The sequence below is a fragment of the Diadema antillarum genome, unplaced genomic scaffold, assembly GCF_040938485.1.
Source record: "Diadema antillarum isolate AM-2024a unplaced genomic scaffold, OU_Dant_1.0 seq00000712_RagTag, whole genome shotgun sequence".
In the NCBI taxonomy this organism is placed as follows: Eukaryota; Metazoa; Echinodermata; class Echinoidea; order Diadematoida; family Diadematidae; genus Diadema; species Diadema antillarum.
In genome coordinates this window covers 237,590-256,905 of record NW_027271616.1, presented here as the reverse complement: position 1 = coordinate 256,905, position 19,316 = coordinate 237,590, and the positions used below count along the sequence as shown (strand labels likewise).

At 37.2% G+C, this 19,316-nt stretch overlaps 1 protein-coding gene across 1 annotated transcript; it reads left to right on the top strand.

Moving 5' to 3' along the window:
• The first annotated feature begins 1,035 nt into the window (after nt 1–1,035).
• Nucleotides 1,036–16,033, top strand: LOC139737886 (sodium/glucose cotransporter 4-like). Its single transcript, XM_071648555.1, has 14 exons — nt 1,036–1,125; nt 4,530–4,604; nt 5,161–5,265; nt 6,182–6,241; nt 6,725–6,829; nt 7,760–7,946; nt 8,833–9,053; nt 9,981–10,116; nt 10,921–11,028; nt 11,848–11,998; nt 12,769–12,937; nt 13,550–13,765; nt 14,977–15,103; nt 15,813–16,033. The coding sequence occupies exons 1-14, from the start codon at nt 1,036–1,038 to the stop codon at nt 16,031–16,033; spliced, it is 1,971 nt and encodes a 656-aa protein (XP_071504656.1).
• Nucleotides 16,034–19,316: the final 3,283 nt, after the last annotated feature.

Here is a 19,316-nt window from a genome sequence, read left to right as displayed (position 1 = left end):
CTCTGTCCTTACCTTTAGTATATGGCCATAAATGCCGACAATTTGTTGTTTTATACCCAAGACAAGCATTATCTCATTCGACTCTGGAAGGATTTTTGAAGAGGCAAATAGATAGACAGGAAGGAGTGGAAATGTTCATCTCTGCGGAATGGAATTGTCTCTAAACAGATTTGATATTCATTCCACAAGACGCACTTTTCTCTCCCTCGATCCCCCCCCCCATTTTCTTTCTGTATGCGTCTGTAGGCCTATGATACCTATTGCAAGTATACTTTACGCAAATGTCCACTTTAAGTTTCACTTTATTTCAGTGTGATGTTATTTCTGTTTCTGTTCCGGTTCCGTCGGTATACTCAGAATTAACTGTACTCCACCAACGTTTTGTAACTAGTATGTGCATGTGCAGGGCAGGAAGAATGTTTCACATTTGAAGCCTCTGTTTGAAGACTGTAATGGATATTTCTGCATTTGCTCCATGAATATTATATATGAAATAACAAAGCATAATTATATTTACAGAATATTGATAGGCCTCCATGCACTACATATACAAGTCACAAACTCTTGTGCGTGCACTAACCTCCAGTCGTCTATATAGATGATTGGTGCTTGCGCGTCACCTTTAGCGATTTAAGGACAGGGAGGTACCTTGATCCTTCCTAATCAAACATTTTGAAAAAACGTTGGGTTTGGATGACGCTTATCACCGAGCTTCTTCATCACCGAGAGATAATTGTTGAGATATTTTACCTTGACTATCAACCCACTCGATTGACTATACAGCGTGTGTGTTATATATCTTATATTGACTCTTGAAACGTGATAAGATAAATAAGCAACGTATGAAATCGCACAGATTGGGTAATCACTGTATTTTGCACTTGTTGGGACCACAGGATCGGACCATTTTCTCGTTTGTACTGTCATGAGTATTATCTTTGGCTAGGGTACGGCTTGGTCGCCTGCTGCGTACGACCACTGATTCAAATATAACTGTATAATAATTATTTTTGGAGTTTTCTCGCTATTTTTGCAATGGCGGATGAAGAGCCATCGGCATTGGTTGCCGTCGACATCGTCATCATCGTTCTCCACTTCCTTATCGTCTTCAGTCTCGGAATCTGGGTAAGTGTTTGGAATCTTCATATTGGATAGTTTTTTTATTGCACACAGTGTTTATTTTTCTATTTTGCTCTGGTTTCGGGGCATCAACATTATCATACATAGAGAGCTGCTCAGAAACTGAATGAATTAGCTGAATCTACAATATTTCTGTATGATTTTCATTCAAAATATAATGTTGCCATGGCAATGAAATGCTCCAAAAGAGAAGTTTTCTATCTGATTCTCTTGCTGTGATCTTGCTGTATAGTCTTGATTGAGTAAGCCCTATCGACTGGTAGTAACTTCCAGCAAGAATGGAGGCATCGTTTCATTGAGCATTCGTTTGTCTAAATATTGATGGTGTCGACATTATTTGTCATTTTTTGTAACTCTTTGATCTTTAATTGGACAAGAGAGATAAAAAAACTGTGATGCCTCAATAATCGGGTATGTGATGAAATAACATTTTCAATATAAGAATCAGGATAGGGTATACTAGTCTTCATGTCGCATGAAAATCGGCCTCGATCAGCAGTATTATAGCATTGTTCAGAGGGAATTAGAGAATGGGGAATTCATCAGGGCCTGCTCACAGTTTAACTTCAGTCAACACCCACCAAAATGTAGTGTTTTTTCTATTTCATTTGTTTATTTCATTTGTATATTTTCATTTTCAACAAAGAATATAAGAGTGCAAACATATCATGCGAGAGAGAGAGAGAGAGAGAGAGAGAGAGAGAGGGAGAGATGGAGAGAGAGAGAATGAGAGATAGAGCAATATATAGCCATGGCAGGTGAAGATTTCTAGCTTGTTTTCTCTATTTCTCCAATCATTGTCAATAGGGCGTAAAAATCAATTAAAAGATCAAATTTGGGATTTTGTTGTTGTTGTTGTTGTTGTTGTTGTTACAATGAAAAAGTTTTTACATTCCACTCTAGGGGCCTCGAAACATGTTGTTGTTTTTACTATCATTGTTATTGATATTTTTGTCATTATTGTTATTGATGCAGTTATAGCCAAAGGTTGTTTGGAGTCGAAGCATGTAGCCCCAGCAACCCTTCCCCCAGCACTCTCATGTTGCAGTGTGTAACAATAACATTACGTTGATAATAGCATCAACTCTTTAACATAGTATAATTACTATTCGTCCATTCTCCTCAGAGCAGAGTTCATACCTGTCATACACACGCCTCCCTTAAATTCTTTTAGCACTACACATCGTGCGAATCGCGATTGCATTACTGAATTAAGCTAATTAAGATATTTCAGTGCGTACAGTAGCCCATAGCTGCAATGCATTATCATTAAGATCCAGGGTGTAAACAGGTTGCGATCAAAGTTTATATCTCGGACGAATCCCAGAAACGAACGCTGATATCCTTACTCAAGAAAACAAAATGTAGAGAATAAAGGCAGCTATATCTGTAGCTCGAATGGGAATTAGACACACTGATTTCAAGTTTATGAGTGACGTTATACCATTAATACCAGGGCTCGCATTTCCATAAAAAAAATGACCGTGATATTCAAGTTGATTTCTTCACCATCTTCATCAGTAATTCCTCACCTATATCCACCATCCTGTCGAGGCAACGGTGACTTTATTGACACATCTTTCAGAGCTTAAAACATAGGGCACTCGTTTCGAAAAGACTAAAAAGTAATCAGAGGTGACCGAATATATAGGTCCACGACATAAGTATACTAAGAGAAGTTAGCTCACAATCACACAATAAGTCCCCGTCTTTGTTGCCCTCTCTCCCTTTAATCCATCCATCCATCCATCCATCTATCTATCTATCTATATATCTATCTATCTATCTATCTATTTATTTATTTATTCATCTATCATATATCTATCTAGTCATCTATCATCTATCTATCTATTTATTTATCATCTATCTATCTATCTATATATATATATATATATCTATCTATCTATCTATCTATTTATCTATCAGCTATCTATCTATTTATCTATCATCTATCTATCTATTTATCTATCACCTATCTCTCTTTCTATCTATTTCATTTGATAAAATCATTGGTTAATAGAGAAAACAGCAATGATGAACAAGTATCACAACATTTTGATAATAGTAGCCATGCCATAACAACGATAATCACATTCAATGTACCAATTAAAATTATGATATTCTGAGAGTAATGATGGTGATACGAATAATATTTCAGTTATAACGATTTATTGATAACAAAATTAATACAATAATGTGACACAGATGGTACTTATATTCTGAAAGAAAGAATGATAATCGTATCAACAACAAATAAAATACTCTGAAAATTATGATAATAACAGCTATATTGTGATATTGATGATTGCAGAGAATAGTCGGAAGTGCACGTAAAAAAAAGGTTTTCAACATGAACAAAATATAGTGACTATTCATCAGGCATCCACAACCGCATACTATCATGTCAAGCCCCCCCCCCCCCCTCAAAAAAAAAGGTCACATAGAATGCCAAGGACGCAGACATGAGACCTTCAGTTCAGCCCTTGCATTGCCAATAAGATAGCGAAGGTGTCGCGAAAAGACGACTGATGAGGCATTAAACATTTAATAGCTATGCCATTTTAAAAAACCAGGGGCTTCCTTTGTGCTAGTTTACAGACCAGTATTCTTTTGTTTTGTTTTATTTTGAGCATGGTCTATACTCTACCACTTTGGCTTCACTGTCTTCGCAAAGAGCAAATATTTATTCAGCCGAGCGATCCGTTTTGGTTAATTAGGTCCTTGTGTCTTGAATTCTCTTGTATTTTGGTTTTCTTTTTTTTTTCTTTTTTCGACAAGACAGCAAATGAGAACAGCGTACAGATTTCCTTATCTCGCCTTTAAATGGCATTCAAGCGTTGTCATCCAAGTTTTTTTTTTTTAATGTGGTATATTTTCTGTCTTATTTTCGTATAATATTAACTATTTAAACCCTGGATTCATCTAAGTATCTTTTTTTTAGCATTTCTCGTCACCGTTTCTTTATTTAAAGTTGTTGTAAAATCCATTTAGTCTGCACGGAGAGGTGCTAAAATGTCAATATTTTCATTTCTGAATTGGATTAGATGTCTTATCATTGATCAAAACATAAATATCTCAGAATCATGTACCTTATGCTCTGTTTTGGTTTTTCCCATTTATTTTTTATGTCTTTTGGGAATCCGAAAATCTCTATCCGAATAAAGTGTTTATCACAAAATAACACAAATCATCCTGGAAAAGTGATATATTTATTTTCTTTAATATAATTATCAGTGTGTGCAACTCAGACCTCAACTCTGTAATCTATATCGTCTTTTCAAACGATTGTGGTTGCTCTTACACTGCCGCTGAACGCAAAGATAATCTCTTTATGAATTTAACTTTTCCCATGGTTTTCATTCAGCATTTTCTCCTTATACGTTACACAGGCATCATGGCGGGGTTCGGACAAAAACACAACAAGTGGATACTTTCTCGCAGGACGAGATATGTCGTGGTGGCTGGTGAGTTTGTATTTTCTCCGCCTAAAACGCAACATTTTTAAAAAAATCTCTTTGTAAATGGAAAAGGCACAAGTCGATAATTGTAAACAGGTTTATGGATGCATGAGCATCACGTTCAGAATGCTGATTTTTTTTTAATAAAAAAAATCTGTTCGTACAGGATTTTTACGTGTTGATGACAACGCAGTCACAGATTGCATTGAGTCCTTGACATTATCATGATGATAAACACCTAGAAACTTTTTTAAAATCTTCTTTTCGGTGGTAAGTAATAGAGATCTGTGCCCGTGTGGAAAGAAGAGAACTAAGCAATGTTGTCCTTGAGAATCTGATTACTTTTTCATAAAAAAACATAATTAACTTTTAAGATTAGGGGCTTACAGATTTGATATTTCAAGCTAGGGATATTAGTGACGTATACAGTGAATAAGAGATACATTGTATTGCACAATCACGAGTCACTTACGTCCTTCTTTAATAGCGATTTGCCTTTTACCAACAAGCTTTTTAAAAAGCATTTGTACTTATTTACCATTACGCAAAAACATATTTTCAGGTCGGTCTATCGTTGTATGTGAGTAACATCGGAAGTAGTTCATTCATTGGTCTGGCCGGGTCAGCCGCAGCTTCCGGATATGCAGTCATCGCCTATGAATTCCAGGTTAGTACGTGATGTTGCTTGACAAGTCAATAAATTTTGTCAACACCTGGTGAGAGTTATAAGCTGTAGTGATATGAAAACTTCCTTGGACATCACACTTACTCTCTCTCGAAAAAAAATCGAGTGAAAATTTTCACTCTAAAAAGAGTGAATACAAAAAAGAGTGAATTTCGAGTGAAATTGGATTGAATTTTGAGTGAAAATGCTCATTTTCACTCATTTTGGAGTGACGTCAGGGATCACTCGAAGATTTTGGAGTGATCCCTGACGTCACTCCAAAATGAGTGAAAATGAGCATTTTCACTCAAAATTCACTCCAATTTCACTCGAAATTCACTCTTTTTTGTATTCACTCTTTTCAGAGTGAAAATTTTCACTCGATTTTTTTTAGAGAGTAAGCTCTTCGTTTCTATAGTATAAGGTTGGGTGGTGATATTGTAGTATCAAAGTACCAATATACTTGGCCAAAGTGAATATGAAGTTGTATTTCTCGGGTATCATTATTGATAGAGATTAAGCAACCACTATTGCAGCATTAACATCTTCCAGATAGAAATTACGTTCTCTGCTTTGTGCTGTCACATAGGCAGTGACCGTCGTGTCGTTCATATTTGACTCATACTCTATCGTCATTAGTTAGTATTGTTATTGTTGATGTTGTTCTTTATATCATTATCATTACCATTACATTGTTATCTTTGAGTAGGTGATGATGATAATCCTTTCATTTTTATAATTACTGTATCACTATAATCATTATCATTGTTATTATCATCTGCATCGTCAGTACTAATGTATTCATTTTCTTGATGGGGGTTGTGAAATCTTTGTACAATTTCCTTTTTTTTTAATGCTTAGATGAATTTGAAGCCTTGTAATGTAACATGCTGTGTTTTTGTTTCCACCAAATTTCCAGGGAATATTCTGCCTTCTTCTGCTTGGGTTCATATTCGTCCCTGTATACTTTGCTTCTGGGGTACGTATCTCGAGGCTAGTTCATGAAAGATATACAGCGGTATATGATGTTGGATGAACTGTCAAATAATTCACACTGTTGCAGCGAGTGTCCGCTCAACGCTATTTCATTGTTTTTTAGATTTACGAGAGTACTTGAGTTTCATTCCGTACAAGGGGTGTGTCAGACTCCCCCAATCCATATAATCCATTCATTCATTCGTTCATGAATCAGTTCCATGATGATCGTTAACTGCAATTTGGCATTTCAATTAATCAAAAGGTATATGGCAACATTTCTTGTGATCCTCCAAGTATCGTAAATGATCTCGCTATCTTCAATGTTCCTCCCCTGACATGGTCTATTCAATTCTCCTACTCGACAAAAAGGACAAAATGCAACCAACATTTCAATTTAAAGTCTATACACGAAGTGTTCATGTTGATAGTGGTCTTCAGTGCTTAGAATTCTAAATGAATAATGCGGTGTATTTTTTTTTTTCAGATCACAACTGTCCCGGAGTATCTGAAGCTGCGTTTTGGTGGAGAGCGCCTCCAAGTGGGCATATCCGTAATCAACCTATTCCTGCTCGTCCTAGCCTCATTGTCGGTAAGTTTAAAGCAGATGAAACATGGTTTAACTTTCAAGTTTAAGTATCAATGGTTGAGCGATTCGTGCTTGTTTCAGTCGCATTCTTATTGATAGTAAGATGTTTAGAATCGTATTTACTTTCAGGTAAAGTAATCAGTAAACATCCTGTTCCCTTCCCATTCATTCACGAGCGCAAAATAATGAAAGCACGAGAACCACGCTGGATACTAGGTACCATCACACTATGGTAAAGGACATTCAAACTTTTTAATTTACTTTGAGGTGCTTCACTTTGAAGTACTGATAATGCCAGACTGTTTATATTTCCGATATGACTGTGTTCCTGCAGGACCGTAAACTTTTGCTGTTCTCCTTTTCTTCTTCCGGTCTGTTTGCATCATTCACCATATCTCACCAAAACACTTTGAGGAGCAGGGCACGGTTACAGCTCGTTATTCCGAAGGTTCGTTATTCCGAAGGCTCTTTATTCCTAGGATTTGTTATTCCGAAGGTTCATTGTTCCGAATTTCATTTTCGGATTAACCAATCTTCGGAATAACGAACCTTCGGAATATCGCCACAAATTTTCGGATTAACGAACCTCTAGGTATAGGGAATTTGCGTGTTTCGGATTAACGACCCTTCGGAATAACGAACCTTCGGAATAGCGAACCTTCGGAATAACGAACAGCACCCGCAGGGCACATGGCACTTTGAGCGTCTATTACAATGCTAGTAATCTGTTTTGTTTTCTTTTTACTGATTTTCTCTCTCCATGGTCTGGGTTTCCGAAATGACTATGTTTCTTCGGGACCGTGAATTTGTACTGTGCCCTTTTACTTCTTCCAGTATGATTGCATAATTTTGTGCGTCTATGACAATTCCTTGTGTGTGTGTGTGTGTGTTCTTTTTTCTTTATACTGACTTTCTCTCTCCTTGGTCCCATAGGCTGAGATGTACGCTGGCTCAATCATCATCCGAGAGGCCCTTGGATGGAACATCTACCTCTCGACCATCCTCCTGCTGGCTCTAACGACCATCTACACGGTGGCCGGTGGGCTGAAAGCCGTCATCTACACGGACGCACTGCAGACAGTGGTTATGATCACAGGAGCATTCATCTTAATGGGCATCGGTTAGTGTTAGTGTCCATGTAATACTTGTCAGACCAAAAGAACAATTTATTCTTCCATTCATTGTGACGTTTGCTCTTATCTTCTTTGAAAGTTGGGATCTGAGGGAAGAGGGAAAGAGTTGTGGAATGGGGGCGTGACGGAGGAATGGGATTGGCACGAAGAATTATGGATGAGTCGTGATTTGTTAACGTTGATTTTGTTAATGTTATTGTGTTTTCTAATCTATTTGTATGAGTAGCAAAGTGCGCTTAGAAACGTCAGTATGAAGCGCCATATAAATGCAATTATTATTATTATTATTATTATTATTATTATTATTATTTGGGATAGGGGTGTGACGGCGGGATCGGAGAACCGAGCCGGGGTTTCTTTGCATGTTTACTATGCATACTTTGCAACACATAAAGATGATGAAAGCGTGGTTACCATTGAGTTACTATCCCCGGGCACCTCTTCTCCTACATCAACTGCATCCATTATAGATAAAGTGATTGTTATTAGGTGGTGACGAGATTGTAGTTTGCAAATCAAATCGAAGAGTCTTTCTTATGTCTACCGGACGATGCCACGGCACACAACTTCCAAAATTACTTGACGCATCATTTAATGTTTGTTAGTAGTTAATGCAGTAATGTTCTTATCAATAGTACCTCTTCATCAGCGTGGAATACCTATTTCTTAATAGGACTGGCGTCACGCTTGTTTGAATATTTCTGTGTTCCATTATCTCTCTCTCGTCTGCAAGAAATGGGAGATCTTCTTTAAGTAAAAAGATAAACGTGGTTTTTGATATTCACTAATGTTGACATTCTATGAGTGAGTCGTCTTCACTGCTGATGTTTACCTCAAAAAATTTAATATGCAAGTCAAGTTTTCGTATGCTAGGATTGAACGAAATCGGAGGCTTGGACCAACTGTACATCAAGTACATGACAGCCATACCCAACACTACCGCCATCTACGGCAACACCTCTTGCGGCATACCGACCCCCGACGCTTTCCACATTTTTCGCGACGCACGCGCCACAAACCCGAACGCTCTACCCTGGCCTGGAGTGGTCATGGGGATTTTCCTGCTCTCCGCCTGGTATTTCTGTACCAATCAGGTGAATAAGAGATCCTATAGCAACTTTAAGAACGTCCCCTCATTTGGAGTAAATCATCATCACCATCAATATTTATAACAAACAACATTGCATGCACCACAAAGTTACAATGAGACATATAGCCTTCCCTGCAAACGTAATTTTACATACAGGCATGACGGCGTCAACCAACTTGTATTCACAGTGTCTCAGACATTATACGATATACGATACATACGATATGCAATAAAGAGAAATACATAGAAAACGCACAGCCATTGCAGTTAATAAAACACAGACGGCTGAAACAACTTATACAATTCATATGCAATTGTGATTTCAGATCAATTGGTTCTCACTGATGTCATTTGCTTTGCAGTCGATATGATCCTAAAAGAGTTTTTTATGAAATAGAAAATTGAAATCATGGATTTTGCCGTTTCATCAGAGGGGCTGTGTTAAACATCAAACGTAATGTTCCAAAGCAACGACTTTTGCATACTTAATGCTAAAATAGAGCGATTGTCAGATGGGATACAGGGACAAAAGAAAAGAATGAACGAGGTTACGGGAGAAAGAGAGGGATTGTTAAATTGAGAACACAACTATTGGTTATAAGAAACAAGAAGACACCAGCGCCAGTCGTTGCTTGCCAAGGGATTTGTAATAGAGCAAAATATGATGATCACTCGTGAAATTTCATATGTAATATGTAATATATAATATATAATATATAATTCATAATATATTATATATGATATATAATTTGTAATATATGCTATATGATATTATGATATATAATATATGATATATAGCATATAATATATAATATATAACATATAACATATAAAATATAATATATAATATATAATATATAATATACAATGTATAATATATAATGTATAACATATAATAATGTAATGTTTCCGGTGACGTTTGCTTGTGCAGGTGATTGTCCAGCGAACGTTGGCGGCGGCAGACGTGTCTGAAGCCAAGGCTGGTACCATTTTGGCGGGATACTGTAAAATCCTACCCTTCTTCCTTATGATCATCCCTGGGATGATTAGTAGATCGCTGTGGCCTGGTAAACAAAGCCTCATTGAAGTTACTTTAAAGAAGGGAATTAATGAGAGAAACATATTAATAACTATGTCTCCTATCGTAAGTTATATAATTTCGGGTGTGGTTTACTACTTACAGCAAGTTTCGGATTAAATTTCATGTTTGGACAAACGGAAACGTTTTGAGGCGATGCCACCGCGTTTCAGGTTTTATTTTCATAATAGCGATTTCGGCCAATATTCACTGTTTCATGTGAAAAATCTGAAAATAACAATATTGTTTTTCCGATTACTGTTGTATACTTTGTCTGAATTTATATTCGTTTATTATATAAGCAATGTTCATAACACATAGATCGAGTGCATAACTTCCTGCTCTAAAGTTTTCACATGTCTTAGGTGAAGCACCGTTCCTTCCAATCATGATACAAGCCAGGGACTTTCTCTTTCAATTCCTGAAAGCTATAGCTATAGTGTACAGTATCAAGGGAAAGTTTTGTAACCATGACAGGATTGCTACATATATTGTTAATCAATCAGATGGAATATCCCAAAGTGTGACATTAGAGAATGTGATCCTGGTGAGGGCGATATTTTGTAATGTCCCCTGAAATAAAATATTATTTATGAGAGTCTAATCCGTCTTTATAGTTAACTGCCGAAACGATAAAAGAAAAGACCTAAAACTATGATGATAATATTGATGCTTGTCCTGTCTACTGTGCAGTTGAACACATGAAATTATTCTCTAATTTGGATCACTATTTTTATTATATAGTTCGGTACACGCCCTCAATGTGAAATTAATTTGCATATCTGTGTTTCAGATGAAGTGGCGTGCGTCGAGCCAGGCATATGTGAAAACGTTTGCAGCAACCAATACGGATGTTCCAACATTGCATACCCGAGGATGTTGATATATCTCATGCCTCCAGGTGAGTGATGCAGGATAAGTTGGATAGCGATAGAAAGTTGTATCTGCGTTTGTTTGTTTGTTTGTTTGTTTGTTTGTTTGTTTGTTTGTTTGTTTGTTTGTTTTGTTTTTGGTGTGAGTGCGTGCGTGTGTGTGTGTGCGTGTGTATATGTGTGTGTATGTGTGTATGAATTCTTACAGTCCCTCTCCCACGTAATAATATAATACACGTTTCACAAGGACTTTGTGACATCGTTACATCTGTATCCTTGATAACATCAATGTAAGTTTTTTTTTAATATATATAATGCAGTGCTGACGATTCATTTTTGTGTGAAATCGATCGTTTATCAGATAATCTAATGGCGTCCAGTCCAACATTCATTTTTGTGTATCACGCACAACAGCAGTTCATCTTTTTTGAAATAGAAAAAGACAACATGCCATTTACCAGCATTGAATCGACGTCCATTATTGGTACTTGCTTGGGAAAACCACATTATAGAGACTTTGAAACACAAAAGCAAACACATCAACAATAACATCTGAACATAAAGGTTATCAGTATCTTTTCAATCGCTTGTATGACAAGATCAAGCTTATTAGTACCAAGGTACACCTTGTGCGTGATTCACCTTTGAGCGTTGGATATAAGAGATTATACAGTGAATGTCGTTTACCTGTATACGACATGAGGGGATTAACCTCCGAGGACACTATCAAGGTCACAATAAACACTAAGATCCAATAACAGGAAAAGCATTATGACATCAAATTCTACAAGGTAATCTGTGATTATCACTCTAAATATCTCGCTTATTCCCTCTCCTTTCTTCTGCAGGTTTAAAAGGTCTCATGTTGGCAGCCATGCTTGCTGCGCTCATGAGTTCCCTAACGTCCATATTCAACAGCGCTAGTTCCATGTTCGTGATCGACGTTTGGCTCAAGGTCCGACCGACGTCCACGGAACTGGAACTTGTGGTGGCGGGAAAGTAAGGCGGATTCGTAGCTCCGTGTAGTAAACTGTCTCAAACATTTTCAGATTTGTTTGAGGTTGTTTCTATAGTGAACAGAACACCATGGCAATTCCATTCTGCAACCCACAATTCAAATCATGATAACTTAAGATTCATTAAAGTGTCATTATTATCATCATTGGAATATCGTGAGAAAAAACAAATGTTTCGCTTGATTTCGCTAAAAAAAAGTCTTCTTTTTCAAACCCTGCTCAAACTCAGATTCAGATTATTTGTTTAAATCAGTTCATATGTATATGTATGCCTATATGTGTCATATGTACACTAGGATGATGGAAGCTTACTAGCCACGGAGGTTTCTATCAGTCTATCAGAAATATATGATATTGAATTTTGACCGCAGTGATCGCAACAATGACAATATCGATAATGATGGTGATGATAATAATGTCAAGGATTTGAAAGCCACTGTTTCTACTTCTAAAAACAATGATAGCAGTATCGATATGGTCGTATTTCCCCACGGTTGATCCTCTTTAGTAGTAGCACTCCCCAGCCATGACCCCGTTACTATAACTATCACCCGATGGCATTATCGCACATACATCCAGCTAAAAAAGGGACATCGTTTGGGTTCCAACATCTTGTTGGAAGGTGTTATTTTCTTTTTAAGATTCGAACTTGTGACCTTCGTTGATAGTCAAGAACTTTCCTTTCATACCACAGAGCCCCAACCAATCCCCGACTTCGTAGCATTTCGTTTCGTAACTTTTTTCCCCCTTAAGGTTATGTACTCTAGTCCTAGTGGTGGTCAGTATCCTGTGGCTTCCGGTCATCGAGGCCTTTGGGTCCGGCGAGCTCTTCGTCTACATTCAATCCATCTCGTCCTATTTCTCACCAACCATGTTCGCTCTATACACGGCCGCCATCTTGTCAGAACGAATCAACGAAACGGTGGGTCACGTCATATTTTTGCATAAACATATCCATAAAATACTGCTTGTTTGTGTTCATTTCACATTGTGTTAGAAAAAGTTGGATAATTGAATCAATAATTTATTTGTTTTAACTGTCAGATTCAAATCATACTATGCTCAATTATACCCAGGTCGTTCAATTCACTTTGTATTTCATCTATGTATGAAAAAGAAATTCAGAAATGAAATAAAATCAATCAAAATCAATACTGCACGTCACTAGTGCCGGCCGTCTAACTTTGTGGACACATAATTCTAGTAATCATCTTCAGGTAAAATTAATGAGAGATGATTTAACATTCATAAGATTCGAACCCCGAAACGGACCCTTTTTCATTGAAAGAAAACATCTCTATCCCAATAGTCGTATTAATAGAGCAAAGATATAAATACCCCCCAATCTATCATCTATCATTAACCTGCCTCCTTCTTATTACAGAGTCCTTAATTGGAAATGATTTTGTCACCCCCTCACACACACACACACACACACACACACACACACACACACACACACACACAAGAAAAAACTAAACAAACAAAATGCCTGACTGAAAAGATTTCTCTTTACTCTTCCATCTGTGTATAGGGGGCTTTCTACGGAATCATCTGCGGATTCCTGATCGGCGTGACGCGGGCGATGCTCGACATCGTGTACGGGGTCCCTCCCTGTGGCGAGGAGGACGTGCGACCCGGATTGGTGAAGAATTTCCACTATCTTCACTTCGCCTGTTTCCTGTATGGTGCCACTCTCGTCTGTATTGTGGTCATCAGTCTGCTGTCCAAACCAATCCCGTCCATTAAGGCAAGAGCTTTCGAGTTCTATAAAATAAGATATATTTTGTTTTAGGTATATCATCATCAAGATATTGTTCTCTTTTGTGTATGATTCTGCGTCCGTGATATCATAATTATTATATACCTTTATAATTTCTCCGCCTACTGCAGCCACACATACACGCGCGCACACACACACACACACACACACACAGTTACATTTCATAACATAGATAGATAGAGAGACAGACAGATACATAGATAGATAAATAGATAGATAAATAGATAGATAAATAGATAGATAGATAGATAGATAGATAAAGAGATAGATAAATAGATAGATAGATAGATAGATAGATAGATAGATAAATGGACAAATAGACAGATAAAAGATATAGATGATAATCATTGTGTACACACAGATGGAACATTTTGTATGCGTCGAAGTATTCTATTCCCCGTGACTTTTCATTGTCCACTTGCATGAATTGTTTTTTATTTCTTTTAGTAATGTGTAGGCATTTGGTGGAAAGAAAGAAAAAGAACAAACTTGCAAAACTATTTTTTTTCTCACCTAATGGAAGAAGATTAATTTTGTGAAAAAACATCGTATACATTACAGTACTTCAGTAATCAGTGACTGTTCTGTAGTTAATTGTGAGGGTAAAAAAAAGGACAAAGTTTACAATCATGTGAAGCGAGTGTGAATAGCCGTTCCATCCTTTCGTCGCCTCTTTGCATTCGGGTATATTTGTCCCGCTGCCTCTGCTAAGAACACAGTCACGTTACTTCCGATTCTCGTTACCACTGCATTTACATGAATAAATGACAATGAAAGGATTACAATCATCGTGTAGAGTTTCTTGTACACATACATGTTATTCATATGTTTGTTTGTATATTTCCCTTATTTACTCAAAGCCCATGCATAACTCCTTATGATGGTGGTCTCCTGTGCGATTCAAATATCATTTCCAAGAGATTAATGACATGATTACATGAACGTTGTCATCATTGTAATTTGACAGGAATATCAGAATATTGTTTTATTATTTCGTTAAATGATATCATATTTTATGTATCTTGTACTTAGTTAATTATCCACTGTATGTCATGCTAATACTACGTAATATGTTATGTATAATATTGTTCGAATTTAAAAAAATGGAAAAAAAAAACCAATAAACCAAACCAAAGTGATTAAATACCATGCGTGTCATCTTCACATTTTCCATATAGCTTGTCCGTCTCACGTGGTGGTCCAAACACATCACGCTTCCCCGGGAACCGATGTCAGAGAAACAGGCTTTGAAGGACAAGGAAAACGAGGCAATCAAGATCGAAAAAATGAAGGAAATTGCTGAGCGTAAGTACATAGCGCATTGATGTAAACCCAACTTGTTGATAACCTTTGAAAAGACACTCGATCGTCAACACTTGTTGCCAGCCAGCTTGGAAGATTTCGCTGGTAGACCCGAACTTCTCGATAGTCACGATATGCCTATACGCAACCAGTGCATGTTAATTGTATGAACACGAATAACTATAAAAAGTTATGGTTGGAACCAAAAAAAAAAAAAAAAATATATATATATATATATATATATATATTATATACACTTAAGTAGAGTACAAAGTAGATAGGCTGCATGCAAAAGAAATCTCTTTTGTGCTTGATGGAATTGAACAAATAAAATTGAAATTGAAAATTGAATTGATTTGAATTACCCTTTTGCTACTATATAGTCCAGTATTTAACCTCTCTCCTCCGATGTAGAGTACCGGTAAATCTCTACGGGTTTGATAATACACTCAGTTCCCGATTTCTGATCTGCCGTTTACCTCACATGATAATCAAGTAGATATTTCAGCTACCGGGGTAGAAACACGAGTATAAGGAATTCCTTAACCAATAATGTAATTTCAACATCATAATTACTATGGCGAGTCATCCTTTCTTTTTAAACCTCAAAATATTTAACTGAAAGTACGGCAACATTTACAATTACTGCGACAATTCAATTCATCCTTAAATTGATTATTGTTATACTTTGTACTGCTTTTGGCGGGAACAGAGGCGGCAAAGAGGACGAGCTTCTTGGGAAAGACGTGGAACTTCCTCTGCAGCATCGACACAACTGTGCCCGATGACGAGCCCCTGAGCGAGGAGGAAAAGAGAGCGTTGGAGAAGAAGATGACGTCGATAGTAGAGAGGCCCCTGATCAAGAAGATCGTGGCGTGGAACGGCGTGCTCCTGGCTGGAGTTGGCGTGTTTTTATTCGCGTTCTACGGTTAGAGGACGATGTATTCATCAATTCACATGGGGACTTTCCATGAAAAGCGCAAGCAAGTGAAGTTGTCAGTGCAGTAAAACCGGTCATTCCTGACTTCAGAAGAACCGATAAATGTACAAAAAGAAGGAAAAGGGGAAACCGAGTCTCCTTTATATCTTGAGATTTCATAGGCCTATTGACAATACTGCACATTCATATTTGTCTGTGTATGCAAGCGATGAATATATTATCATTGCATACCAAATAAAATCGTTGTGGGAGAACTTAATCTATTCTTCTGTTGGTCTATAAGAGATGAAAAGTATGAAATATAAATTTCATATCAGTATGTGTCATGTGCAACTCAAGACAAAGACTTTATTATTATTTCCACAAATACAGTGTACAATTTCTGTGAGTGTATGAAAGAGTAAGGCACTCTTTTTGATTGAAATGCAGATAAACCCTGCCAGAATTTGGCATGCTTCCATTGTTAAGTTACTACATTGTTAAAGTCTTATTTGCTGGTTTCCGTGACATAATCTTCATGGCTGTTCTAGTAAAGAACAGAATAACTACCTATATCATAAATTATAGTAATCAGGGAGTACAAGTGTATTTTTCCAAGACGTCATTCTTGTTTCAAGTTTTAATACCAGAAGCTCACACACACCATAGAAAACGCACATCAAATCTTCAGTGATTCAGTACCGTTTCTGCCAAAATGAGCATTAAAAAAATAATAAGATATGGTGTAAATGAACGGTTGGAAACAACTTATAACTATAATACAAGAAGCACTTACTCATCTTTGCGAGGTATGTTATACCAATGGTAGCTACATGTACTTTCATGATGAATTTAGTATCATATGGCGTGTGAAATCAGAAGAGCGCGCTCTAATGTTGTTGACAGTACGTTGCAATCAATTAGATGTTTCACAATAAATTCTCTCAGTTACTGCGCTTTTATGTTCCTTGTCGACCAATCTGGGAGTTTGAGAGTGCGAACAGTAATAAGACGACGGCCTAATACATAGCCTTATACAGCAAATACAATAATGTATATATTACCCTGACCCGGATGGAATTCTTATTGGATAAAGATTTGTCTTTGGTATGTCTTTTGCATGTCGTTACCTATACTGTGTGTATTTCTTTTATGAAACCATGTAAAACTTGTGAAATGAACATTCCAAAACTGTTTACCAAACAATAGTATATTTCAATGAAGCTGCCATTTTACAGTGTGATTTCTTTGATCTTGTCCAAAAGTCAACTTTACCCGTCTGCATCTTGCAAGCTTATGTCAGGTAAGCACCCACAAACGGTGGTACAGTGCACTCTCGTTATGATGAACACGGTTATAATGAAATTCCGGTTACAACGAAGTAAAAATTCAGGCCACATCATTATCCACTCTATGTATTTTTATTGTTTATCGTTTGGTTATAACGAAATTTCGACATAGCCAAAGAAAATTGCCGGTCCCGACGACTTCGTTATAACGGGAGTCTACTGTAGTGTCTCCTGCACTCAAATACACGAACAGATAGAAAAACAGACATGATGACCAAACATACATACAATCAAACACAGAAATACAATCATGGTACAGGATGGCCCGAATTCACGAAGGTGGTACAATTGAAACCATGGTTTAAACCATGGACAAAGACCGTAGTTTTGTATGGGGTGCCAAGTGTTGCATGGAATATTTCGTTACGTTATGGAATATTTCGTTACGAAGAGACTGATTTCGTAACAAAATAGGACATGCGACACTTGGTGCCCCATACAAAACTACGGTCTTTGTCCATGGTTTAAACCATGGCTTCAATTGTACCACCTTCGTGAATTCGGGCCAAAAGTGTATTCCAGTACATATATACAGTACATCGAGAAGTAAAAAAAAAAAAAGAAAGAAGAAAGTAAAAGTACAGTAGTAATTTTGATGCGTCAGCCAATAAAATTGTATAGAACGTGTGACTTGTGGCAGAGCACCTCAGACACGTATATTCTGACCGTATAGCATAGATGTGTCAAACCGATGATCTACTGTATTTACAAAGTACACGTACAATGTACATGTATTTTCAAATTGCACTCGATTCGACTTGATATGCAATTCACTGAAGTGCAATGGCATTAATGTGTGTTCTTTGTTGCACCCAAGTGTGCATTTCTGCTGCAGTTTGAAGCCATGTGTAACATACATCAAAGCACAAACACTAAACACCCATTCACAGACACAGACACACACACACACCCTTCAATTTTCACTCTTTCACGAAATGTTGTGACGAAGTAAGAGACGCACATACAAAACAGTTTGAAGAGGCAGTGAGCCGATTTATTGCAAAGCTCTGCACAGCCCTAGAACATCATTTCTGACAAATCCATGTCATCTCTCTCTCTATCCATCACATTTCCATCTTCACCTGGATTGGTCGGATGTTGATGGTATGTTCCTGTATCTAAGTAACATCTGTGGCAATCCTTTCATTTCATTGCCACTTCATGTTTTTTTGGCAAAAGACATAGGAGCAGGGTGCAGCAGAACCCATATTCTGCTAGCTAGTCCCACATAGAGGAAATGCTGCTGGTTTATTTTGCCAACTTTGGTCACAGAAGCCACTCGGGTGTGACACACCCGTCACTTTAGAAACAATTTTCACTTTTTTCTTCGAGCCTGCAGAAACTGTACATGTACTTATGAAGTTGCACTGTCCTCTTACACTGGGATACACGCATGCAGACCTTCCAACCTTTCTCACTGAAAAATAGGGATTTGACTCAAAAGTACTAAAGAAAGAGCAGTTCCCATAGGAGTGTGCAGTGAAACTATCAAGACAAATAGAAAACTCCCATTTAAACAAGAGGTTGTAATACTGTAGTACAAAATTCAGATTCTTTCCTCAAAATTCAGAATGGTTGGGAGGTCTGTGTATGGTATAAATTAATCCAATGGAATGCCTTGAGCTCATTTACTTTGCAAATAATACATGTTTTGGCAAACTCGTATCTCAAAGACATCAAATAGTCAAAGAAACCACACTTTATTTCCAGAGCGGCTTCAAAGAAAGCGCAGTTGGAAGCTCTCTAATGGCACATTTCTTTCTTGTACGTTTTCCACAAATCTGATCCCATTTTGGCCAAGAGCTACATATCCTCATGATCAGCTCCTGATCCTGTTTGGTATCAAAAATTGAAAATAAAAAACTTGGGGCTCACGCCTCTCACATGTACATGCATACTTTCTCCACTTTTGTTTTTCTAAGTTTGTTTTTCATTTGTTTTTTTTTTT